The sequence below is a fragment of the Biomphalaria glabrata genome, chromosome 7, assembly GCF_947242115.1.
Source record: "Biomphalaria glabrata chromosome 7, xgBioGlab47.1, whole genome shotgun sequence".
Lineage (NCBI taxonomy): Eukaryota > Metazoa > Mollusca > Gastropoda > Planorbidae > Biomphalaria > Biomphalaria glabrata.
In genome coordinates, this window is record NC_074717.1 from 18,961,371 (window position 1) to 18,988,885 (window position 27,515).

At 39.2% G+C, this 27,515-nt stretch overlaps 2 protein-coding genes across 6 annotated transcripts in view; one reads left to right on the forward strand and one right to left on the reverse strand.

Moving 5' to 3' along the window:
• LOC106070826 (muscarinic acetylcholine receptor M5-like) overlaps nucleotides 1-27,515 on the reverse strand; it is a 100,416-nt gene that overhangs the window by 7,167 nt on the left and 65,734 nt on the right. The window lies entirely within an intron of this gene.
• LOC129927350 (extracellular matrix protein A-like) lies at nucleotides 14,132-27,452 on the forward strand. Its single transcript, XM_056035946.1, has 6 exons — nucleotides 14,132-14,288; nucleotides 15,624-15,758; nucleotides 18,967-19,645; nucleotides 20,072-20,645; nucleotides 23,973-24,072; nucleotides 26,335-27,452. Exons 1-6 carry the CDS (start codon nucleotides 14,132-14,134, stop codon nucleotides 27,450-27,452), a joined length of 2,763 nt encoding a protein of 920 aa, XP_055891921.1.

Below are 27,515 nucleotides of genomic sequence, written 5' to 3' on the forward strand. Positions count from 1 at the left end.
TTTCTACCCTGAAAAATGTCAGTTGTTAAGAGTAACAAAAAAACTAAAACAAATAAATTCCACTTTGCTTATTCATGGCAAACCAGTAACACAGACTAAAAACGCAAAATACCTAGGTGTTATAATAAATGAAAAACTGTCATGGAATCCACATATTGATGAAACTATAAAAAAAATCAAACAAAGCATTATTGTTTATTAAAAGAAATTTCTATAAATCAAATAAGAAAATAAAACTAAAATGTTATTTAACCTTGGTTAGGCCAATAATAGAATATGCATCCTCCGTTTGGGACCCCTCAACTCAAGAAAACATTAAGAAACTGGAACAGACACAAAATAGAGCAGTGAGTTCATAACAAACGAATATTCACATTTGACTAGAGTAACACCTTTATTAAAATCACTAAATTTAGAAAGCCTTCAGGACAGAAGACTCAAAAGTAAAGTAGAAATTATACATAAAATACTGAACCATAATCTTCAAATACAAAAACAAAATTTAGTAAAATACTCTGAAAGACAAAGATAAAGGCACATTCCTCGTCCCATATGCTATGACAGATTTGTACAAATACTCCTTCTTCTCTAGTGCTATCAGAGCATGGAATGGGTTGCTTGAGCTAGCCAGGAAAACCAGTGACTTGGCAGAATTTAAGTCACTGGTAAATATGCATGACTAAATGCATGACGCGTAGGACGTAACATCTATATTATATAAGATAAGAATGGAGAAAGAAGGTTAACAGATCTTGTTTCGCTCCCCAACGGTCCAGCAGATCAAAGGATAGGTGAAAGAATGTAAAGTTAGATGTGAACCTGGCCTAACTAGTTTAAGACCTTGTGGTCTATAGGGTAGATGATGTAAAGTTCATCTGTTTTTGTGGCCTACTTTTCCCAACTAATGGCAGGTACCCATTAGAGCTGAGTGGACTCAGAGGCGCCCAAAGATTCCAAAGTCTTCACCAGGATTCGAACCCGGGACCCCCGGTTCGAAAGCCAAGCGCTTTACCGCTCAGCCACCGCGCCTCCCCTGGCCTAACTGATGTCTTATAATTGATATAATTTTAAAAAAAAAAAAAACGGGCCGTACTTTGGGCATCACTGGTCTAAAATATTGTGATGTCCGATTTTCAATATCTTTTCTAGTTTACGAGATCTAAACGAGACGGACGGACAGACATTTTACACAAAACTAATAGCATCTTTTCCCCTTTCGGGGGCCGCTAAAAATGACTCCTCCCCCTTTATGAAGCTCTCAATAACTAATAATGATAAAAATCACCCTGGCAAAACAATTCTGGTTACGCCCATATAGAAATCCACTCAGAATATAAAAAAATTCCCTTTCAGAACTTGAGATCTATGTGACAGATGATGTAAAGGTCATCTATTTCCACACAAAGCAAGGGGTACCTGACTTTAGTTGGGAAAGTAAAGGCGGTAGGTCGTTGTGCTGGCCATATGACGCCCTGATAGTTAACCGTTGGCCAAAGAAACAGATGACCCCGAACAAAAAAAAATACTATTTTGTGATACAGATTAAGATTTGGAAACATTAAAAAACTAACTTTGACTAGAATACTAGATTTAGTTCAAGATATAAATTCAGTATTGATTTGGTGTATTGATAAAATGTTGCCTCACTGTTATATGATATATATAAATGTATATAGTCATAAATTAACGATAGCAGTCGATCTAATGAATTGTACATGAATGAATACAAAGATATATTTGAGTTGACAGCTTTTTTTTTTTTTTACACCTACCTCATCCCCCGGCTACGGCTATGGAAATTAGTGACTAGTTATCATCCAGTTGGGAGGGGGGGGGGTAAAACTCATATCGCTTTTCAGATACTCTTTAATGACTGTAACTTGGCTTTTCTTTTTATTAGAAGGGGTTTGAACTTTAACCCCCCCCCCCCCCTTTGCTATATTTATGGAATTTAGAGGCACTAGTTTTTGTTTTCTTTTTTAAATGAATATTAAACTCAAACCCCCATTTGGTGACTGTACTTTGCTTTACTTTTTTTGTTTTCTTTTAATGAAAAGTGGGGTTTTAACCTCAAAACCTTCTATCGGATGGTTTGAAATTGAAACTCTCTGGAGGACGTTTAAACTCAAAACTTCCTTGGCTACGCTCATGGAATTTGGTGACTGTAGTTTGCTTTGACTTTTTATTACATTTGTAGCCTCAAACTCCCTTGGCAACGCTTGAGTTCTGATGTAACATTCATTCTGAAATTAAAATGTCGCCTCTAATAAAAAAAATAAAATTAAGTAAAACAAAAGTCACACAATTTCAGCTCACCTCCCCGGGGGATTTTATGGGGTTGGGGTTGAACCCAGAGAAAGCGACAGAGACAGAAAGATGGAGAGAGAGACAGAGACAGAAAGAGGGACAGACAGAGATAGAAGGAGAGAGAGAGGGGGAAGAGAGAGAGGGTGAGAGAGTGTATGTGTGAAAGAGAGAGCAAGAGAGATGGTGAGACGCCATGGCATCTCTGTATAACTGAACATTCTTGAGCAAAGGCAAATGTCTGACAAACTTCTAACTATTCCTTGAACCTACGAACAAAGCTAACCCACACACACACACGTGTAAAAACACATTTCTCTTGTTTCTTCTGTCATAGATATTTGACGAGGAAGTGTGAAGTTCTGGAATTGAAAACCTAATTTCAAGGCATAGAACTTTCTAGAACTAATTAGATTTGTAAATGTAGGGAGTCACTAACTAGATTTAGAAGCGTGTCATCCGACATGCCAGTCGACGTGACATTTGAAAGAGTTGAGACGAGACTTTAAATCCATTAATCAAGGATTTGGAAGAAGTAACTTTTTCTCCATCCACCCATTCATGCATCTATATGTCTGTCTATGTGTCTGTCTGTGTGTGTATCTGTCAGTCATTTAGTTAGTAAGTAGGTCAGTCAGTCGGTCGGTCTGCTTGCTTGCTTGTCTATCTATCTATCTATCTATCTATCTATCTATCTATCTATCTATCTATCTATCTATCTATCTATCTATCTATCTATCTATCTATCTATCTATCATCTATCTATCTGTCTGTCTATCTATCTATCTATCTATCTATCTATCTATCTATCTATCTATCTATCTATCTATCTATCTATCTATCTATCTATCTGTCTATCTATCTATCTATCTATCTATCTATCTATCTATCTATCATCTATCTATCATCTATCTATCTGTCTATCTATCTATCTATCTATCTATCTATCTATCTATCATCTATCTATCATCTATCTATCTGTCTATCTATCTATCTATCTATCTATCTATCTATCTATCTATCTATCTATCTATCTATCTATCTATCTGTCTATCTATCTATCTATCTGTCTATCTATCTATCTATCTATCTATCTATCTATCTATCTATCTATCTATCTATCTATTATCTATCTATCTGTCTGTCTATCTATCTATCTATCTATCTATCTATCTATCTATCTATCTATCTATCTATCTGTCTATCTATCTATCTATCTATCTATCTATCTATCTATCTATCTATCTATCTATCTATCTATCTATCTGTCTATCTATCTATCTATCTATCTATCTATCATCTATCTATCTATCTATCTGTCTATCTATCTATCTATCTATCTATCTATCTATCTATCTATCTATCTATCTATCTATCTATCTATCTATCTATCTATCTATCTATCTATCTATCTAACTGTCTATCTAATATCTATGTATATATTTATCCATCTATATATTTATCTATCTATCTGTTTATATGTAGATTTCAATAATTTTCTTAACTTTTATGAACTTTCCAAACTGTTCTTGCCAGCTAGTTAGATCTACGTGCACCAACAGAAATGTTTTACTTTAACCTGCCACGCAAAATATTTGCAACGCTTGTTTACATCTCTAAAATCTAAAAATATTTTGTCTTCAAATTTCTTTCAAATAAAAACTCATTTTTTAAAAATAATGTCTAAACAGAATGAAAGCTTTCTGGCCCCCATTCCATTCGTTGTAATTGTGAGCACCTTCCAATTATTGAGCCGATTATTGATCTGTCCAAGTCTTAAATGTCAACGCCTTTATCTTTTCAGACATCCCCCTTCTGCTAAATTTTCCCAGCCACGTCCTAATAAAATAGCCTGCCCTCCATCCGACATCGTCATTAGACTTGAGGTAGAAAGATCGAAAAGATTTCCCTGGGTCGTTTTGAGTTTCAGAACAAAACAAAAACAAAAAAAAAAAACTTTCTCTTGTTAGCGAAGTGTTCTTCCAGCAATCTGTTCAACATTTGGAGGGAGGAGAAAGGTTTGGGCGTCAAGCTGTTTGAAGATGATATTTGTAGGGAAAACATTGTTTGGAGGTTTGGCCAAGCTGTTTGATGATGATATTTGTAGGGAAAACATTGTTTGGAGGTTTGGCCAAGCTGTTTGATGATGATATTTGTAGGGAAAACATTGTTTGGAGGTTTGGGCGTCAAGCTGTTTGATGATGATATTTGTAGGGAAAACATTGTTTGGAGGTTTCGCCAAGCTGTTTGATGATGATATTTGTAGGGAAAACATTGTTTGGAGGTTTGGCCAAGCTGTTTGATGATGATATTTGTAGGGAAAACATTGTTTGGAGGTTTGGGCGTCAAGCTGTTTGATGATGATATTTGTAGGGAAAACATTGTTTGGAGGTTTGGCCAAGCTGTTTGATGATGATATTTGTAGGGAAAACATTGTTTGGAGGTTTGGCCAAGCTGTTTGATGATGATATTTGTAGGGAAAACATTGTTTGGAGGTTTGGGCGTCAAGCTGTTTGATGATGATATTTGTAGGGAAAACATTGTTTGGAGGTTTGGCCAAGCTGTTTGATGATGATATTTGTAGGGAAAACATTGTTTGGAGGTTTGGCCAAGCTGTTTGATGATGATATTTGTAGGGAAAACATTGTTTGGAGGTTTGGGCGTCAATCTGTTTGATGATATTTGTAGAAAAAACATTGTTTGGAGGTTTGGCCAAGCTGTTTGATGATGATATTTGTAGGGAAAACATTGTTTGGAGGTTTGGCCAAGCTGTTTGATGATGATATTTGTAGGGAAAACATTGTTTGGAGGTTTGGCCAAGCTGTTTGATGATGATATTTGTAGGGAAAACATTGTTTGGAGGTTTGGCCAAGCTGTTTGATGATGATATTTGTAGGGAAAACATTGTTTGGAGGTTTGGCCAAGCTGTTTGATGATGATATTTGTAGGAAAAACATTTTTTGGAGGTTTGGCCAAGCTGTTTAATGATGATATTTGTAGGGAAAACATTTTTTGGAGGTTTGGCCAAGCTGTTTGATGATGATATTTGTAGGAAAAACATTTTTTGGAGGTTTGGCCAAGCTGTTTGATGATGATATTTGTAGGAAAAACATTTTTTGGAGGTTTGGCCAAGCTGTTTGATGATGATATTTGTAGGAAAAACATTTTTTGGAGGTTTGGGCGTCAAGCTGTTTGATGATGATATTTGTAGGGAAAACATTGTTTGGAGGTTTGGCCAAGCTGTTTGATGATGATATTTGTAGGGAAAACATTGTTTGGAGGTTTGGCCAAGCTGTTTGATGATGATATTTGTAGGGAAAACATTGTTTGGAGGTTTGGCCAAGCTGTTTGATGATGATATTTGTAGGAAAAACATTTTTTGGAGGTTTGGCCAAGCTGTTTAATGATGATATTTGTAGGGAAAACATTTTTTGGAGGTTTGGCCAAGCTGTTTGATGATGATATTTGTAGGAAAAACATTTTTTGGAGGTTTGGCCAAGCTGTTTGATGATGATATTTGTAGGAAAAACATTTTTTGGAGGTTTGGCCAAGCTGTTTGATGATGATATTTGTAGGAAAAACATTTTTTGGAGGTTTGGCCAAGCTGTTTGATGATGATATTTGTAGGAAAAACATTTTTTGGAGGTTTGGCCAAGCTGTTTGATGATGATATTTGTAGGGAAAACATTTTTTGGAGGTTAGGCCAAGCTGTTTGATGATGATATTTGTAGGAAAAACATTTTTTGGAGGTTTGGCCAAGCTGTTTGATGATGATATTTGTAGGAAAAACATTTTTTGGAGGTTTGGCCAAGCTGTTTAATTATAATATTTGTAGGAAAAACATTTTTTGGAGGTTTGGCCAAGCTGTTTAATTATAATATTTGTAGGAAAAACATTTTATGGAGGTTTGGCCAAGCTGTTTGATGATGATATTTGTAGGAAAAACATTGTTTGGAGGTTTGGGCGTCAAGCTGTTTGATGATATTTGTAGGGAAAACATTGTTTGGAGGTTTGGCCAAGCTGTTTGATGATGATATTTGTAGGGAAAACATTGTTTGGAGGTTTGGCCAAGCTGTTTGATGATGATATTTGTAGGGAAAACATTGTTTGGAGGTTTGGGCGTCAAGCTGTTTGATGATGAAATTTGTAGGGAAAACATTTTTTGGAGGTTTGGCCAAGCTGTTTGATGATGATATTTGTAGGAAAAACATTTTTTGGAGGTTTGGCCAAGCTGTTTGATGATGATATTTGTAGGAAAAACATTTTTTGGAGGTTTGGGCGTCAAGCTGTTTGATGATGATATTTGTAGGAAAAACATTTTTTGGAGGTTTGGCCAAGCTGTTTGATGATGATATTTGTAGGGAAAACATTTTTTGGAGGTTAGGCCAAGCTGTTTGATGATGATATTTGTAGGAAAAACATTTTTTGGAGGTTTGGCCAAGCTGTTTGATGATGATATTTGTAGGAAAAACATTTTTTGGAGGTTTGGCCAAGCTGTTTAATTATAATATTTGTAGGAAAAACATTTTTTGGAGGTTTGGCCAAGCTGTTTGATGATGATATTTGTAGGGAAAACATTGTTTGGAGGTTTGGGCGTCAAGCTGTTTGATGATGATATTTGTAGGGAAAACATTGTTTGGAGGTTTGGCCAAGCTGTTTGATGATGATATTTGTAGGGAAAACATTGTTTGGAGGTTTGGCCAAGCTGTTTGATGATGATATTTGTAGGGAAAACATTGTTTGGAGGTTTGGCCAAGCTGTTTGATGATGATATTTGTAGGGAAAACATTGTTTGGAGGTTTGGGCGTCAATCTGTTTGATGATATTTGTAGAAAAAACATTGTTTGGAGGTTTGGCCAAGCTGTTTGATGATGATATTTGTAGGGAAAACATTGTTTGGAGGTTTGGCCAAGCTGTTTGATGATGATATTTGTAGGGAAAACATTGTTTGGAGGTTTGGGCGTCAAGCTGTTTGATGATGATATTTGTAGGGAAAACATTGTTTGGAGGTTTGGCCAAGCTGTTTGATGATGATATTTGTAGGGAAAACATTGTTTGGAGGTTTGGCCAAGCTGTTTGATGATGATATTTGTAGGGAAAACATTGTTTGGAGGTTTGGCCAAGCTGTTTGATGATGATATTTGTAGGGAAAACATTGTTTGGAGGTTTGGGCGTCAATCTGTTTGATGATATTTGTAGAAAAAACATTGTTTGGAGGTTTGGCCAAGCTGTTTGATGATGATATTTGTAGGGAAAACATTGTTTGGAGGTTTGGCCAAGCTGTTTGATGATGATATTTGTAGGGAAAACATTGTTTGGAGGTTTGGCCAAGCTGTTTGGTGATGATATTTGTAGGGAAAACATTGTTTGGAGGTTTGGGCGTCAAGCTGTTTGATGATGATATTTGTAGGGAAAACATTGTTTGGAGGTTTGGCCAAGCTGTTTGATGATGATATTTGTAGGGAAAACATTGTTTGGAGGTTTGGCCAAGCTGTTTGATGATGATATTTGTAAGGAAAACATTGTTTGGAGGTTTGGCCAAGCTGTTTGATGATGATATTTGTAGGAAAAACATTTTTTGGAGGTTTGGCCAAGCTGTTTAATGATGATATTTGTAGGGAAAACATTTTTTGGAGGTTTGGCCAAGCTGTTTGATGATGATATTTGTAGGAAAAACATTTTTTGGAGGTTTGGCCAAGCTGTTTGATGATGATATTTGTAGGAAAAACATTTTTTGGAGGTTTGGCCAAGCTGTTTGATGATGATATTTGTAGGAAAAACATTTTTTGGAGGTTTGGCCAAGCTGTTTGATGATGATATTTGTAGGAAAAACATTTTTTGGAGGTTTGGCCAAGCTGTTTGATGATGATATTTGTAGGGAAAACATTTTTTGGAGGTTAGGCCAAGCTGTTTGATGATGATATTTGTAGGAAAAACATTTTTTGGAGGTTTGGCCAAGCTGTTTGATGATGAAATTTGTAGGAAAAACATTTTTTGGAGGTTTGGCCAAGCTGTTTAATTATAATATTTGTAGGAAAAACATTTTTTGGAGGTTTGGCCAAGCTGTTTAATTATAATATTTGTAGGAAAAACATTTTATGGAGGTTTGGCCAAGCTGTTTGATGATGATATTTGTAGGAAAAACATTGTTTGGAGGTTTGGGCGTCAAGCTGTTTGATGATATTTGTAGGGAAAACATTGTTTGGAGGTTTGGCCAAGCTGTTTGATGATGATATTTGTAGGGAAAACATTGTTTGGAGGTTTGGCCAAGCTGTTTGATGATGATATTTGTAGGGAAAACATTGTTTGGAGGTTTGGCCAAGCTGTTTGGTGATGATATTTGTAGGGAAAACATTGTTTGGAGGTTTGGGCGTCAAGCTGTTTGATGATGATATTTGTAGGGAAAACATTGTCTGGAGGTTTGGCCAAGCTGTTTGATGATGATATTTGTAGGGAAAACATTGTTTGGAGGTTTGGCCAAGCTGTTTGATGATGATATTTGTAGGAAAAACATTTTTTGGAGGTTTGGCCAAGCTGTTTGATGATGATATTTGTAGGAAAAACATTTTTTGGAGGTTTGGCCAAGCTGTTTGATGATGATATTTGTAGAAAAAACATTTTTTGGAGGTTTGGCCAAGCTGTTTGATGATGATATTTGTAGGAAAAACATTTTTTGGAGGTTTGGCCAAGCTGTTTGATGATGATATTTGTAGGGAAAACATTTTTTGGAGGTTAGGCCAAGCTGTTTGATGATAATATTTGTAGGAAAAACATTTTTTGGAGGTTTGGCCAAGCTGTTAAATGATGATATTTGTAGGAAAAACATTTTTTGGAGGTTTGGCCAAGCTGTTTGATGATGATATTTGTAGGAAAAACATTTTTTGGAGGTTTGGCCAAGCTGTTTAATTATAATATTTGTAGGAAAAACATTTTTTGGAGGTTTGGCCAAGCTGTTTAATTATAATATTTGTAGGAAAAACATTTTATGGAGGTTTGGCCACGCTGTTTGATGATGATATTTGTAGGAAAAACATTGTTTGGAGGTTTGGGCGTCAAGCTGTTTGATGATATTTGTAGGGAAAACATTGTTTGGAGGTTTGGCCAAGCTGTTTGATGATGATATTTGTAGGGAAAACATTGTTTGGAGGTTTGGCCAAGCTGTTTGATGATGATATTTGTAGGGAAAACATTGTTTGGAGGTTTGGCCAAGCTGTTTGGTGATGATATTTGTAGGGAAAACATTGTTTGGAGGTTTGGGCGTCAAGCTGTTTGATGATGATATTTGTAGGGAAAACATTGTTTGGAGGTTTGGCCAAGCTGTTTGATGATGATATTTGTAGGGAAAACATTGTTTGGAGGTTTGGCCAAGCTGTTTGATGATGATATTTGTAGGGAAAACATTGTTTGGATGTTTGGCCAAGCTGTTTGATGATGATATTTGTAGGGAAAACATTGTTTGGAGGTTTGGCCAAGCTGTTTGATGATAATATTTGTAGGAAAAACATTTTTTGGAGGTTTGGCCAAGCTGTTTGATGATATTTGTAGGAAAAACATTTTTTGGAGGTTTGGCCAAGCTGTTTGATGATGATATTTTTAGGAAAAACATTTTTTGGAGGTTTGGCCAAGCTGTTTGATGATGATATTTGTAGGGGGGGGGGGAGTTGCAAAGCTGTTTGAAGATGATATTTATAGGGAACACTTTTTGTGGTAAAAATGTATGAAAGAACAACTCTAGTTTTAAGTAAAGATTACTGTTCTGATTTAAACTGAGAATATAAAAAAAATAAAGGAATACTATTTATTAATATACATTACAAAGGATTGGTAGACCAATAATCACAGATGGCAGTATGGACATAGACCCAACTGATGGACATTGTTTAGAAGAAAGTCTGATGGCGAAATATTGTTGCGCCCCTATGCTCTACAGGGAGTCAAAAGTCAAGACAAAGTATAAAAAAATGTAACCATAAAAATATCTCATAATAAATTTTAATAATGTGAACTATGTGCACTACTATATAGATCAGAATATATGTGTCATTGAACACGTACACACATGCACAAAGTGTCATTGAACACGTACACACATGCACAAAGTGTCATTGAACACGTACACACATGCACAAAGTGTCATTGAACACGTACACACATGCACAAAGTGTCATTGAACACGTACACACATGCACAAAGTGTCATTGAACACGTACACACATGCACAAAGTGTCATTGAACACGTACACACATGCACAAAGTGTCATTGAACACGTACACACATGCACAAAGTGTCATTGAACACGTACACACATGCACAAAGTGTCATTGAACACGTACACACATGCACAAAGTGTCATTGAACACGTACACACATGCACAAAGTGTCATTGAACACGTACACACATGCACAAAGTGTCATTGAACACGTACACACATGCACAAAGTGTCATTGAACACGTACACACATGCACAAAGTGTCATTGAACACGTACACACATGCACAAAGTGTCATTGAACACGTACACACATGCACAAAGTGTCATTGAACACGTACACACATGCACAAAGTGTCATTGAACACGTACACACATGCACAAAGAATTGGAATAACGTCATTTACTGCTTTACGTTTACAGGTAAGAGTCTGGACATTGTTGACGTTCTATGCAGATAGACCATTAAAACTTGTTAATCATAATAAACACAACCTTGTATTTAGCAGGACTTACTCTATGACAGTCAGGACCGGTCTTAGGCCACTGCAACCTATGCTGCCGCAGTGGGCCCCGCACTTTCATAGGCCCCGCGCGATGCGAATTCTAGGTGTAAATTATTAAATTAAACCATTTTAACTTATCATTAAAGGGTTCCTGGAATTCTCCTAAAATTATAAAATATAAGAAATTTAAAAGTCATGGAAATCTCCTGAAATTATTAAAATCTTCTGAAAACTCATGTAAATCTTAAAACAGACAAAGTTGTCATTTCGGGGTGTCATTCAATATGGAAAACGCCAATCCTAATCGCGATTTAAAAAAACGGCATTGTCAGCTTTCATTTAATAAAAATGTAATTATAAGCCGAATTTTAACCAAAACAAGAAGTTCAAATGCTTAATTTACTTCAGTAGTCACTGGCATACAAATATACATCTAAATCTATCTCGACTTCTTAGAAAAAAACAACAAAAGCGATATTTTGCTAGTCAATAGTAAATCTAAAAGACAGATCTGAATTTTTATCGGCTTTTTGTTGGAAAACTACAATCGACTGTAGATGGCTCGTAAAGTTAATTTGACAGTGATTTTGTACTTTGTAAACTATAAATAAAATGCAAAGACGAATTTCTTTTCTAATACAAAATCTTAATTTTCAATTATTATCCTATCACAACCCAAATAAGGCCTCGCGCAATCCATTTCGCATAGGGCCCCACAACCTGTAGGACCGGCCCTGATGACAGTAAATACAATTTTCGTAAGATGTCAGTGTTGTGAATGGGTCAACTCTATGACAGTCTCTATACAGTCTTTGCGTATAACGTTTTCTTATGAAGTTCTAATCTTTACAATATCTGCCATGTGGCTATCGGCCATTAGAGAAAAAACTCCCAATCTAAATGTAAAGTGATCAAAGCTTTGAAGAATTCTGCCTAGACACGTGATGCGGAAGAAAAAGATATCTGTGGGCGGATATGTTTGTAATGAAGAAATATGGAATCTATTGAAACAACAAATGTTTCTTTGTCCAGTGGTTCTCAGTAATTTAATACAAAACCCCAGAAAAACCTAGCTCCTTATTTATTCAGGAAAAGATTGCCTTTTTGTACAAAGCTAATATCAACTCTGTCTGTCTGTCCGTCTATCTATCAGTCTGTCTGTCTGTCCGTCTTTTACAAATTATTTCTCCCATACTCAATCACGGATCAAGTTGAAAATTGTCATAATTTTTTTCTCAAAACAAGAATCAATAAGAAAAAGTAACCATTTAGTTTATTTATTATTCTTAATTAATTATTTTGAACGGTATAAAACAGGGGAAAGAAACTGTACTTACATGCACTTGACAGATGTGGTGGTATAATCTGAATTAGTCCCCTTTAGGGCGTCGTTTATTAGTTTGAAACAAACAATACTTAGCTTTTATTTTCCCAAGCATATCGTGTTGGTTAGTGCGTTGGCTTGAGGGGGCTTGAGCCCTCGAGTTTAAATGTATGTCGTACATCTTTTTTTCTCCTTATAAAATACATTTAAAAAGCGATTACGGTAGCCTTCACCCAGATACCTCCTTCTTTCCCAACTTGTCCAGACTAGTGATAAGGTTATAAAGTAGTGAGAAAGCTAAAAGCAAGAAATTGCCCTAAACAAAGACAATTTGTAAAAAAAATATTTCTAATCGCTTAGATTTATTACTGTTAGTCTAAATCTATAAAAAAAAATTAATTAGCGGACTGATCTAAACGAATTAATAAGAACCACTTAATATTAGCTTTGTATTTTTTAAAGCATTTTAAAAATATTTTTCTTGTTTTAAATTTAAGTTTATCAGAAACATTACAATTGTTTGGTTGATACAGTAACCCACCCTGGCTGCCTCTGTGTGTGGCACGCGCTTTACAATGCCGTGATGATTGTTACAGTTTGTACCCAAGTTCGGTATCTACACTGGGTTTAAATAAACTGACATGCACAACAAACAATCAAATGGACATCTTAGACAAAAATGTTTTTTTTATAAAGAGACCATGTAGATTTAGTCTGACAAAATGAGACCTTGTAGATTTAGTCTGACAAAAAGAGACCTTGTAGATTTAGTCTGACAAAAAGAGACCTTGTAGATTTAGTCTGACAAAAAGAGACCTTGTAGATTTAGTCTGACAAAAAGAGACCTTGTAGATTTAGTCTGACAAAAAGAGACCTTGTAGATTTAGTCTGACAAAAAGAGACCTTGTAGATTTAGTCTGACAAAAAGAGACCTTGTAGATTTAGTCTGACAAAAAGAGACCTTGTAGATTTAGTCTGACAAAAAGAGACCTTGTAGATTTAGTCTGACAAAAAGAGACCTTGTAGATTTAGTCTGACAAAAAGAGACCTTGTAGATTTAGTCTGACAAAAAGAGACCTTGTAGATTTAGTCTGACAAAAAGAGACCTTGTAGATTTAGTCTGACAAAAAGAGACCTTGTAGATTTAGTCTGACAAAAAGAGACCTTGTAGATTTAGTCTGACAAAAAGAGACCTTGTAGATTTAGTCTGACAAAAAGAGACATTGTAGATTTAGTCTGACAAAAAGAGACTATGTAGATTTAGTCTGACAAAAAGAGACCTTGTAGATTTAGTCTGACAAAAAGAGACCTTGTAGATTTAGTCAGACAAAAAGAGACCTTGTAGATTTAGTCTGACAAAGTAACAGAGGTAACAATGTATGTCAGCTCATCTAAATTTTTTAATGTATTCGTTACTTTCGAGAAGTAATTACGACTAACATTTTTTTTTTTAATTTATGCTTTTTTATCGTATAACTGAGCTCTTAGCTATTCTAAACTCAGTTAACTATTTTTATTGAACTAAAATATTTTGAACATAATCAAAAGTTATTAAAATAATAAAATATTTCAACACCATGAAATATTGAATACTCAAGGAAATAATCTAATCTAAATTTGATAGAGACATTTTCTTTTTGATGAAATGCAATGATAAGAAAGAAGTGTCTTTAATTGAAGAAAATTTGCTGGAATTAGTTATTTATGAAACACATTGAAGAAATGAAAGGTCACTGTGACACCAAAAGGCAAAACGAGGTCTCATCAAAAGAGGGACATGACATTGTATGTCAGACTTATGCTTCTGTCTACGTAAGACTTTGGCTTTGGAGAACGCAGAAGTTCGCAAGCTCTTCCAAAAAGTAGGTATATCACCAGAGACGCGTTTGTCCTTGCACAGTTTACTAGTGGATGCAGGATTGGAATATGAAGAAATTCCAAGTGGTTAGCGGAGAATTCAGCCTCTTCTAGCGAGTTTAGCCTGGAAGTTAACCTGCGCGCCATGTAAGTACTACCCAATAGTAGTAATAGTCACTTCAATTGTGAAGCTTTCAGGCAAGTGAAGAGCTCCAGGTCCAGGCCTGGTCGTTCGGTCAAATCCTTCTGAATGAAGGTTAAGCCAAAATAATATTTGATTTCAATGTATATTTCCACCAACGTCTTCAGTACGTTTCTGTTAAGAAGACAGACCTTCCACAGTGCCACTTGATAAATGGGAGGGGAGTTTCATGGCTAGGCAGACAGACCCATCACTTGATAAATAGGAGGAGACTTTCATGGCTAGGCAGACAGACCTGCCACTTGATAAATAGGAGGAGACTTTCATGGCTAGGCAGACAGACCTGTCACTTGATAAATAGGAGGAGACTTTCATGGCTAGACAGACAGACCTATCACTTGATAAATAGGAGGAGACTTTCATGGCTAGGCAGACAGACCTGCCACTTGATAAATAGGAGGAGACTTTCATGGCTAGGCAGACAGACCTATCACTTGATAAATACTAACGCTGTGTGTTGAATACAAAAAGTACACGCCATTCAGATTAACAATTCAGTTTCTCCAGCAGTCTTCCTCTTTGTCTGGCTACTTTGTTTTGCTGGAAGAGATTAAACTACAAAATGAACGGCTTGTGTCAGCAGTACCTCCATAAGCCGTCGAAATTAGAGTTAACAAGTCCCACTCTTCAATTGTGATGTGTTCCCGTGGGGTTTGTGACACCTCTGAGACAAGATTAGCTTTATAAAGCCTTTAAAAGGGCACGTGTTGAGTTTCTATGTCATTACTTAAGGTTATGGGGTCTAGGCAATTCTATGTAGAGAATCAGACTATTGATCAGACGGAGTGTGTGTGATAGAGAGTTGACGTCTGTGTTTGTAAACGTCAATGCGTTTTTCAAATATCAGAAAGTGAACGTCCCAATATTTTGTGTTTGTGAAAGAGTCAGACCGTTGGGGTCTATACAGCAGAGGATGGGAATAAAGGTCATCTGTTTCTATGGCTTGCGATTTACGAGGGCGTCTTGTTGCCAGCACAACATGCTATGGTTTCGACTTTCCCCAACTAAAGTCAGGTACCCATTAGAGTTTGGTGTAGTGGGCTCATGGGCGGGCGTCTTAAGAATCACGAAGATCAAAACCATTTCTTGACTAATATTCTAACCAGAGACCCCTCGTTTGGAAGCTAATCACTTTAACACTCAGGCCCCACCCGGATATACTGACCAGTTAATGAGAGCTTAATCAGTCAAAGATTGACAGGCAAAGACTGATCAGTCAGATATTGATCAGTCAGATATTGATCAGTCAGATATTGATCAGTCAGATATTGATCAGTCAGATATTGATCAGTCAGATATTGATCAGTCAGATATTGACGGAAATGTAGATCAGTCAGATATTAATAGAGAAATCAGTCAGATATTAACCGATGAGTTATGGTTAATTATATATTGACCAATCAGAAAGAGATATGTAAGAGATTAACCAGACAGAAATTGATTACTTAGATAATGAATATTGATTTATTGATTAGTTAAGAATTGATTAATCAGAGATTGACCAATGAAAGATATACAATTCAGTGACTGACGGTGATATATTAGGAAACAGAAATGTAATATCATTTTAAATTCTGAATTAAAAAGATTTGTTTTCTAGGAGGCGCGGTGACTGAGCGTTTTGCTGCCGAACTGGTGTTCCGGGTTCGAATCTTGGTGAAGGCTGTTTTTTTTTTTTAATTTCGGGACTTTCGCTCCTCTGAGTCCACCAAGCTATAATGGGTACATGACATTAATTGGGGAAAAGTAAAGGCGGTTGGTCGTTGTGCTGGATACCTGACACCCTCGTAAACCGTAGGTCACAGAAACAGATGACCTCTACATCATCTGCCCTATAGACTACATGGTCTATAAAAGACCCCAAATCTATCACAAATTTCATGACACAACTGATCCAAACTAATTGATACAGTTACACTTCCTTTAAGCTTTGTTGTTTTTTTTAAATGTATTTTAACATTTTATGTTTGTCTTGTTTTAAACATTATTTCCAGATATCTCTAGACACAAACTAGGTCATTCCCTGAGCTACTTTTAGCCACTTTTCAACGTTTCGCTGGTTTCTAGAAGTCAGTGACGTCATTCTAGTTCAAATCTTCACTGTTAACAAAGTTCAAGGACAGGCTTGCGACAATTATGTCTCAGAGCAGGAGAATAAACACGCCAGTTTTTGTGTGTGTTAATCTTGATGAACCATGGGAGCAGCCTAGCTCTATTTTGTGTGTGTTAATATTGATGAACCATGGGAGCAGCCTAGCTCTATTTTGTGTGCTATTGTACAAAATGTTTGCTCTAATCATGTATTGTTTTTTTTTTGTAACGCACAATTGTAAAATGAATTTTCTCACGGATATTAAAGATTATTATTATGAAATTAAAGGAGAATTTATTCTCATGCATTGCCAGGGTCGACTTTCGCTTAAAAGAAACACATTTCATTGTAGTCTCTTTATCAGTGACAACAGAGTAATTTTCTGGCGATGCAGCAGTACCACCCTCTGACAGTTAACACGTACCGCCTTTGACAGTTAACACGTAAGTCCTCTGACAGTGAAAACGTACCACCCTCTGACAGTTAACACGTACCGCCCTCTGACAGTTAACACGTACCACCCTCTGACAGTTAACACGTGCCACCCTCTGACAGGCAACACGTACCGCCCTCTGACAGTTAGCACGTACCACCCTCTGACAGTTAACACGTACCACCCTCTGACAGTTAACACGTACCACCCTCTGACAGTTAACACGTAAGTCCTCTGACAGTTAACACGTACCACCCTCTGACAGTTAACACGTACCGCCCTCTGACAGTTAACACGTACCGCCCTCTGACAGTTAACACGTACCACCCTCTGAAAGTTAACACGTACCGCCCTCTGACAGTTAACACGTACCACCCTCTGACAGTTAACACGTACCACCGTCTGACAGGCAACACGTGTCACCCTCTGACAGTTAACACGTACCACCCTCTGACAGTTAACTTGCACCGCCCTCTGACAGTTAACACGTACCACCCTCTGACAGTTAACACGTACCATCTTCTGACAGTTAACACGTACGACCCTCTGACAGTTAACACGTACCATCCTGTGACAGTTAACACGTACGGCCCTCTGACAGTTAACACGTACCGCCCTCTGACAGTTAACGCGTACGACCCTCTAACAGTTAACACGTACCACCCTTTGACAGTTAACACGTACCACCCTCTGACAGTTAACACGTGCCACCCTCTGACAGGCAACACGTACCGCAATCTGACAGTTAACACGTACCACACTCTGACAGGCAACGCGTGTCACCCTCTGACAGTTAACACGTACCACCCTCTGACAGTTAACACGTACCGCCCTCTGACAGTTAACACGTACCGCCCTCTGACAGTTAACACGTACCACCCTCTGACAGTTAACACGTAAGTCCTCTGACAGTTAACACGTACCACCCTCTGACAGTTAACACGTACCACCCTCTGACAGGCAACACGTGTCACCCTCTGACAGTTAACACGTACCACCCTCTGACAGATAACTTGCACCGCCCTCTGACAGTTAACACGTACCACCCTCTGACAGTTAACACGTACCATCCTCTGACAGTTAACACGTGTCACCCTCTGACAGTTAACACGTACCACCCTCTGACAGTTAACACGTACCATCCTCTGACAGTTAACACGTACGGCCCTCTGACAGTTAACACGTACCGCCCTCTGACAGTTAACGCGTACCACCCTCTGACAGTTAACACGTACCACCCTCTGACAGTAAACACGTACCACCCTCTGACAGTTAACACGTGCCACCCTCTGACAGGCAACACGTACCGCCCTCTGACAGTTAACACGTGCCACCCTCTGACAGTCAACACGTACCGCCCTCTGACAGTTAACACGTACCACCCTCTGACAGGCAACACGTGTCACCCTCTGACAGTTAACACGTACCACCCTCTGACAGGCAACACGTACCACCCTCTGACAGTTAACACCTACGACCCTCTGACAGTTAACACGTACCGCCCTCTGACAGTTAACACGTACCACCCTCTGACAGGCAACACGTGCCACCCTCTGAAAGGCAACACGTACATCCCTCTGAAAGTTGACACGTACCGCCCTCTGACAGTTAACACGTACCACCCTCTGACAGTTAACACGTAAGTCCTCTGACAGTTAACACGTACCACCCTCTGACAGTTAACACGTACCACCCTCTGACAGTTAACACGTACCACCCTCTGACAGTTAACTTGATCCGCCCTCTGACAGTTAACACGTACCACCCTCTGACAGTTAACACGTACCATCCTCTAACAGTTAACACGTACGTCTTCTGACAGTTAACACGTACCGCCCTCTGACAGTTAACGCGTACCACACTCTGACAGTTAACACGTACCACCCTCTGACAGTTAACACGTACCACCCTCTGACAGTTAACACGTGCCACCCTCTGACAGGCAACACGTACCGCCCTCTGACAGTTAACACGTACCACCCTCTGACAGGCAACACGTGTCACCCTCTGACAGTTAACACGTACCACCCTCTGACAGGCAACACGTGTCACCCTCTGACAGTTAACACGTACCACCCTCTGACAGTTAACACGTGCCACCCTCTGACAAGCAACACGTGCCACCCTCTGACAGTTAACACGTACCACCCTCTGACAGTTAACACGTGCCACCCTCTGATAGGCAACACGTACCACCCTCTGACAGTTAACACGTACCACCCTCTGACAGGCAACACGTACCACTTTCTGACAGTTAACACGTACCACCCTCTGACAGTTAACACGTACCACCCTCTAACAGTTAACACGTGCCACCCTCTGACAAGCAACACGTGCCACCCTCTGACAAGCAACACGTGCCACCCTCTGACAGTTAACACGTACCACCATCTGACAGTTAACACGTACCACCCTCTGACAGTTAACACGTGCCACCCTCTGAAAAGCAACACGTGCCACCCTCTGACAAGCAACACGTGCCACCCTCTGACAGTTAACACGTACCACCCTCTGACAGTAAACACGTACCACTTTCTGACAGTTAACACGTACCACCCTCTGACAGTTAACACGAGCCACCCTCTGACAGTTAACACGTGCCACCCTCTGACAAGCAACACGTGCCACCCTCTGACAAGCAACACGTGCCACCCTCTGACAGTTAACACGTACCACCTTCTGACAAGCAACACGTACCACCCTCTGACAGTTAACACGTACCACCCTCTGACAGTTAACACGTACCACCCTCTGACAGTTAACACGTACCACCCTCTGACAGTTAACACGTACCACCCTCTGACAGTTAACACATGCCACCCTCTGACAGGCAACACATGCCACCCTCTGACAGGCAACACGTGCCACCCTCTGACAGTTAACACGAGCCACCCTCTGACAGGCAACACGTACAACCCTCTGACAGTTAACACGAGCCACCCTCTGACAGGCAACACGTACCATCCTCTGACAGGCAACACGAGCCAACCTCTGACAGTTAACACGTACCGAACTCTGACAAGCAACACGTGCCACCCTCTGACAGGCAACACGTACCGCCCTCTGACAGTTAACACGTACCACCCTCTGACAGTTAACACGTACCACCCTCTGACAGTTAACACGTGCCACCCTCTGACAAGCAACACGTGCCACCCTCTGACAGTTAACACGTACCACCCTCTGACAGGCAACACGTACCACTTTCTGACAGTTAACACGTACCACCCTCTGACAGTTAACACGTACCACCCTCTAACAGTTAACACGTGCCACCCTCTGACAAGCAACACGTGCCACCCTCTGACAAGCAACACGTGCCACCCTCTGACAGTTAACACGTACCACCATCTGACAGTTAACACGTACCACCCTCTGACAGTTAACACGTGCCACCCTCTGAAAAGCAACACGTGCCACCCTCTGACAAGCAACACGTGCCACCCTCTGACAGTTAACACGTACCACCCTCTGACAGTAAACACGTACCACTTTCTGACAGTTAACACGTACCACCCTCTGACAGTTAACACGAGCCACCCTCTGACAGTTAACACGTGCCACCCTCTGACAAGCAACACGTGCCACCCTCTGACAAGCAACACGTGCCACCCTCTGACAGTTAACACGTACCACCTTCTGACAAGCAACACGTACCACCCTCTGACAGTTAACACGTACCACCCTATGACAGTTAACACGTACCACCCTCTGACAGTTAACACGTACCACCCTCTGACAGTTAACACGTACCACCCTCTGACAGTTAACACATGCCACCCTCTGACAGGCAACACATGCCACCCTCTGACAGGCAACACGTGCCACCCTCTGACAGTTAACACGAGCCACCCTCTGACAGGCAACACGTACAACCCTCTGACAGTTAACACGAGCCACCCTCTGACAGGCAACACGTACCATCCTCTGACAGGCAACACGAGCCAACCTCTGACAGTTAACACGTACCGAACTCTGACAAGCAACACGTGCCACCCTCTGACAGGCAACACGTACCGCCCTCTGACAGTTAACACGTACCACCCTCTGACAGTTAACACGTACCACCCTCTGACAGTTAACACGTGCCACCCTCTGACAAGCAACACGTGCCACCCTCTGACAGTTAACACGTGCCACCCTCTGACAGGCAACACATGCCACACTCTGACAGGCAACACGTACCACCCTCTGACAGTTAACACGTACTACCCTCTGACAGGCAACACGTACCACCCTCTGACAGTTAACACGTACCACCCTCTGACAGTTAACACGTACCACCCTCTGACAGTTAACACGTACCACCCTCTGACAGTTAACACGTGCAACCCTCTGACAGGCAACACGTGCCACACTCTGACAGTTAACACGTGCCACCCTCTGACAGTTAACACGTACCGCCCTCTGACAGTTAACACGTACCGCCCTCTGGCAGTTAACACGTAACGTCCTCTGACAGTTAACACGTACCACCCTCTGATAGTTAACACGTACCGCCCTCTGACAGTTAACACGTACCACCCTCTGACAGTTAACACGTACCACCCTCTGACAGTTAACACGTGCCACCCTCTGACAGTTAACACGTACCACCCTCTGACAGTTAACACGTACCACCCTCTGACAGTTAACACGTAACGCCCTCGCACAGTTAACACGTATCGCCCTCTGACAGTTAACACGTACCGCCCTCTGACAGTTAACACGTACCGCCCTCTGACAGTTAACACGTACCACCCTCTGACAGTTAACACGTAACGCCCTCTGACAGTTAACACGTACCGCCCTCTGACAGTTAACACGTGCCACCCTCTGACAGTTAACAAGAATCTTCTTAGGAATGTTAAGGGCCTTGAAGGTATCTGTGATATCAGTTATCATTATCCCCTCGCTTGATATAACAATGGGGTATATTGGTATTCTATAAAACTTCCATAAACGTCTTATCTCTAAGCCTAGTTTTCCATATTTTCTTTGTTTTTCCATTTTAGTTTTTCTTAAAAGTGGTACGGCGATGTCAATAATGGTAGTTTCTTTTTCTTCTTCTTGACTGTTTAGCTCTCACTTTGTTCATAACCTCAACAACAAATGTAGCAGCTCACGCTGAGAAAACTGTTTATGTTCAATATTGACTGCACTCCATCGAGGTGTATTCATTTCAAGTCTGTCAGGATATTACATAGAGAAAAGGCAAAGGGAACCATTGGCTAGGATGTGAACATAGCATTCTTAAGTTTGATCTTTTAGGCCTATAGAAGTACAGCTTACATCAAGACGAAATGAAGACTAGAACACTAAGGTTAACAAAGTTGAAGCCACAAATATGGGTCACGTTTCTTAATGTAATCAAATTGTCGTTCAAAACAAAAGTGTTAGGAGCCGTTTTCTTGTCCACAGGGAATATTTGTGTCATCTTTGTATATATAAAGGATTAGTTTGTACATATCTATGTTCACATAAAGAATAGGATTGAGGATTGTGCACATCTCTGTTTACATAAAGAATAGGATTGAGGAGTGTGCACATCTCTGTTTACAATCTTTCCATCAAAAAATACAAAGACAACAATTTAGCACATAATCATTGATGTTAGATGATCTTTAACTTAGTTTAACACTAAACGTTGAACATGTTAATAATAGTAATGTTATTATTATATTTGAGGAGAATTATCTTACAATGTGTGCTTTATACATAACAAAGCATTTATACGAGAGCAGAGTATAGTAGGTTTCAACTTTGAGATTATAGACAAATACCAACTATTTCTTTACGAAACATTAAAACTGATTCCTCTGTCTACAAGCAATATTAGAAAATCGAATTTTATAATAATTATCAATACAGCTTTTCAATCTGAGACAGTGGCGTAGCAAGGTACTGGTGGGCCCGGGTTCAAGAATATATTGGTAGGCCCCCTACCCCAATAAGACGAATGTAATGTGTGACAAAATCATCGAGTAATCTGAATGTAAATTGATATTTACCAAAAGACATTCCAATACAACTAGAGTAGAATAATCTTATTACGTTTGAAGCAGAACTCCAACACAATGTTTGAACAGAATGAAACGAATTAATGGTGTTTCAAATGTATACAGAAATGTTTGATGAGATCTAGTTCCCATTCTATACATTTAAATTCCTAAAAACACTTCTAGGTGTTTGAAACATTGACACAAACTTGTATCGAGCTCTACGTCCATTATTGAACTGTAAATAGATGGAATATTTATTAACTAACATTTTTCTGGCCTTTTAAGTAGCAAAGTAAGAAACCAGTGCATCTATTTCTAAATGTGCCAGCGGCTTCTGATGAAACAATGCCCAAAAGCCTTACTAGTCTCCTGTCATATTGGAAGCACCTTCATAGCTTTAGCCTTGATAAATGGGGATTTTTTAATTACTTGGAGCATTTGTTCAGCCAATTATGCAGACGTCTGGTTCTCACAAATATGGAAACCTAGAAATGACAACCTAATTGACATTTCTTTGGATGTTCCATCATCGCAGATCACTAAACAGTATAGAAACAAAATAAAACTACTTGGATCCACTTTTTATTTGTCTGAGCGCTGTCACCAATGAAAGAGAAAAATGGATGTTCTACAGTACCGGTATTTTGGCCAGAACTGCATTGCCCAACGGGTCTATTATTTCAGTTTGAATCTGTGGGGCTTTGAGTTCCTGCCAAATGTCAATATTCATAACAATTTTCTGGGGTTTTGTATAAATATAGTTAACTTACTATAGAGCTATGAACCAAGTTTCAACCAAATACCAAGCAATGATCAGTGAAAGACACTATTCCATTCATTGAGTCATCTCTCTATCTTCTAGATATCTGTTATAAACTTTCGCCCCAAATCAGTTTCCTCATTAATTGCAACAGCACAAACAAGTTTAATTTTAACGATTCCTATGTAACACTCGGATGTTTCTCTGGCTTGATAAATATTGAATGGTATTTTTTTTTTTTTAGAGTTTACCCCATTTTGTTATTCTGTTCTAATTGCATTAATTTTTGTTTACCCACTACAGAAGTCAACAAAACAATGTGATGAAGACTTCCGCGGACACAGTCGTTCTGAGATAGAATGTTCTAAACTAGCTTACAGTGTCAACAAGGTCGGATTTAATAGTAATGGAAACATAACAATTGTGACAGTTCAATGTATACTAAACATTTTAGTGATATAGTGAAGATCTTACTCATATCAAAGTAACTTATAGAGCCTGTAGTTATAATTATAAAGTTTAATTTCGCAATATTTTAAATACAAAAAAAAAATAAAAAAACAGATTAAGCTTTAAGAAAAATGAATAATTAGCAGCTGTATCAAAATTTTACTTTGTGACTATAAGGACTATCCCTATAGACCTAATGGTTATTGTCAACCCCCGTACAACACATTAATATTTTTTTCACCAAACTCTCCCTATACCCTCTTTCCCCCCCCCCAGCTGTAAATACTAACAATGGTTTTATGAACATACAGGGAAAAAAAAAGACTGAAGTTATGGAAAAGATTATCACTTCAAACGCACTATTAGGGCTAGCCACCATTACAATAAACCTGATGGGAAGTAGTAATGTTTTATTGAAGTCAATATAAAATTTGGTACAACAATATTTTGTTATGGCTAGCCACCATTACAATTCGCAATAAACCTGATGGGAAGTAGTTCCTTACATTAAAGCTTAAAACACTAGTTAATGTTTTATTGAAGTCAATATACATTTTGGTACAACATTCAGACTATTTTGAGGGAGCTTTTTAAATTCTATTTACTATAGGTTTTTACTAAAGTGCATTTATTTTTTTCACTTAGGTATCATCCCCAAGTTTTAATGGTGGTCCCAGCTGTTCATGAGTCATGGGCCCATGGGCATTGAACCCCTTTGCGACATTGTTGATTGCTACGCTTTCAGCTGTGGGCCCCTAATGGCCGTGGGCCCGGGTTCATTGAACCCCTTCGCGCCATGGATGCTACGCCTCTGATCTGAGAAAAGAATTGTTAAAAATTCTCATTGCATATTAAACAGATATAAATAGCCGGGGGGGGGGAAGATGTTTAGTGCACTTTAAATCTTAAGACTAAAGTTGGCGACCAAATAAACTGGTTTTGAAAGCTTATCTTTGTTTAACCGTTAATATATTTTATTAGCTACATTATACTTTGCGTTACGCGTGTACCTCATACAAACTATACGTCCAAAGTCAATTAGCTGCTTATCAATACTTACGTGTTCACCGGATACACAGAGAAATTCCGAAGCTAGTTTCGGTTTATACTCTTTGAATAAAAATCTCCAGCTAACGATCTTTTCCCCGGCTGTTGTACACGTCTGTACACTTCTGATCACTTCTGTACACGTCTGTATACTTCTGATCACTTCTGTACACTTCTGATCACTTCTGTACACATCTGTACACTTCTGATCACTTCTGTACACGTCTGTACACTTCTGATCACTTCTGTACACGTCTGTACACTTCTGATCACTTCTGTACACGTCTGTACACTTCTGTACACGTCTGTACACTTCTGATCACTTCTGTACACGTCTGTACACTTCTAATCACTTCTGTACACGTCTGTACACTTCTGAACACGTCTGTACACTTCTGATCACTTCTGTATACGTCTGTACACTTCTGATCACTTCTGTACACGTCTGTACACTTCTGATCACTTCTGTACACGTCTGTACACTTCTGAACCGTGCCAAGTAAAGTTGGATAGGTCTGCATTTCGTCATCAAGATGTACAATTTTAAATACGCATGGACTAAACAATGTGTGAAGTCATCACTTGATTGTATTGATAGAGAGAAGAAAATACGGAATAAATGTATACAACTCCTTCTAAGTAACTATTTCTTTCTTTCAAGATCTTTCTTCCTCACTCTTTCTCTTTTATTGACGGTTTCTTGCATTTTCTTCCTTTTCTTTTCCTCTTTCTTTCTATATCTCATTCTCTCTCTGTCTCTCACACACACACACACACCTTACTTATGTCACTACAAAGAATACAGACCAGAAAATAATAATAGGTAGTGTGAGGCATGGAACCCAAGACACAACGCTTGAAAACAAGCTAACAACCTACTCCGCCTGTTTAAACGAAGCAACCATGGCCGCATCTGTCCTTGTAAAAGTTGAATGCAGACGACAGCTGGACTTAAAAGAATGGAATTTAAATGTGGATCGATACTCTTGCAATTTTAATGACGTCTGTCCTTGAGTCGACCTTGAATTCATGTCACGATAAAACTTCAAACTAATAAATGTAAAATGTCAATAACTGAAGAAACAGTAGCGCTGGTTTGAACTTAGAGAAATAGTTGGAAGAAAAAGAGTTGACTTTGGAAGGACGTTTTGAAACGGGAACACACAAGAGAACACACAAGAGGACACACAAGAGAACACACAAGAGAACACACAAGAGGACACACAAGAGAACACACAAGAGAGCACACAAGAGAACAAACAAGAGAGCACACAAGAGGACACACAAGAGAACACACAAGAAAACACACAAGAGAGCACACAAGAGAACACACAAGAGAACACACAAGAGGACACACAAGAGAACACACAAGAGAGCACACAAGAGGACACACAAGAGAGCACACAAGAGAGCACACAAGAGAACAAACAAGAGGACACACAAGAGGACACACAAGAGGACACACAAGAGAACACACAAGAGAACACACAAGAGAACACACAAGAGAACACACAAGAGGACACACAAGAGAGCACACAAGAGAGCACACAAGAGAACACACAAGAGAGCACACAAGACAGCACACAAGAGAACACACAAGAGAACACACAAGAGAGCACACAAGAGAAATCACAAGAGAGCACACAAGAGGACACACAAGAGAGCACACAAGAGAAATCACAAGAGAGCACACAAGAGAGCACACAAGAGGACACACAAGAGAACACTCAAGAGGGCACACAAGAGGACACACAAGAGAACACACAAGAGAACACACAAGAGAGCACACAAGAGAGCACACAAGAGATCACACAAGAGTACACACAAGAGAGCACACAAGAGAACACACAAGAGAGCACACAAGAGGACACACAAGAGAACACTCAAGAGGGCACACAAGAGGACACACAAGAGAACACACAAGAGAACACACAAGAGAGCACACAAGAGGACACACAAGAGAACACACAAGAGGGCACACAAGAGGACACACATAAGAACACACAAGAGAGCACACAAGAGAGCACACAAGAGAACACACAAGAGGACACACAAGAGAGCACACAAGAGGACACACAAGAGAACACGCAAGAGGGCACACAAGAGGACACACAAGAGAGCACACAAGAGAACACACAAGAGGACACACAAGAGAGCACACAAGAGAACACACAAGAGAGCACACAAGAGGACACACAAGAGAACACACAAGAGGGCACACAAGAGGACACACAAGAGAACACACAAGAGAACACACAAGAGAGCACACAAGAGAGCACACAATAGAACACACAAGAGGACACACAAGAGGACACACAAGAGGACACATAAGAGAACACACAAGAGACA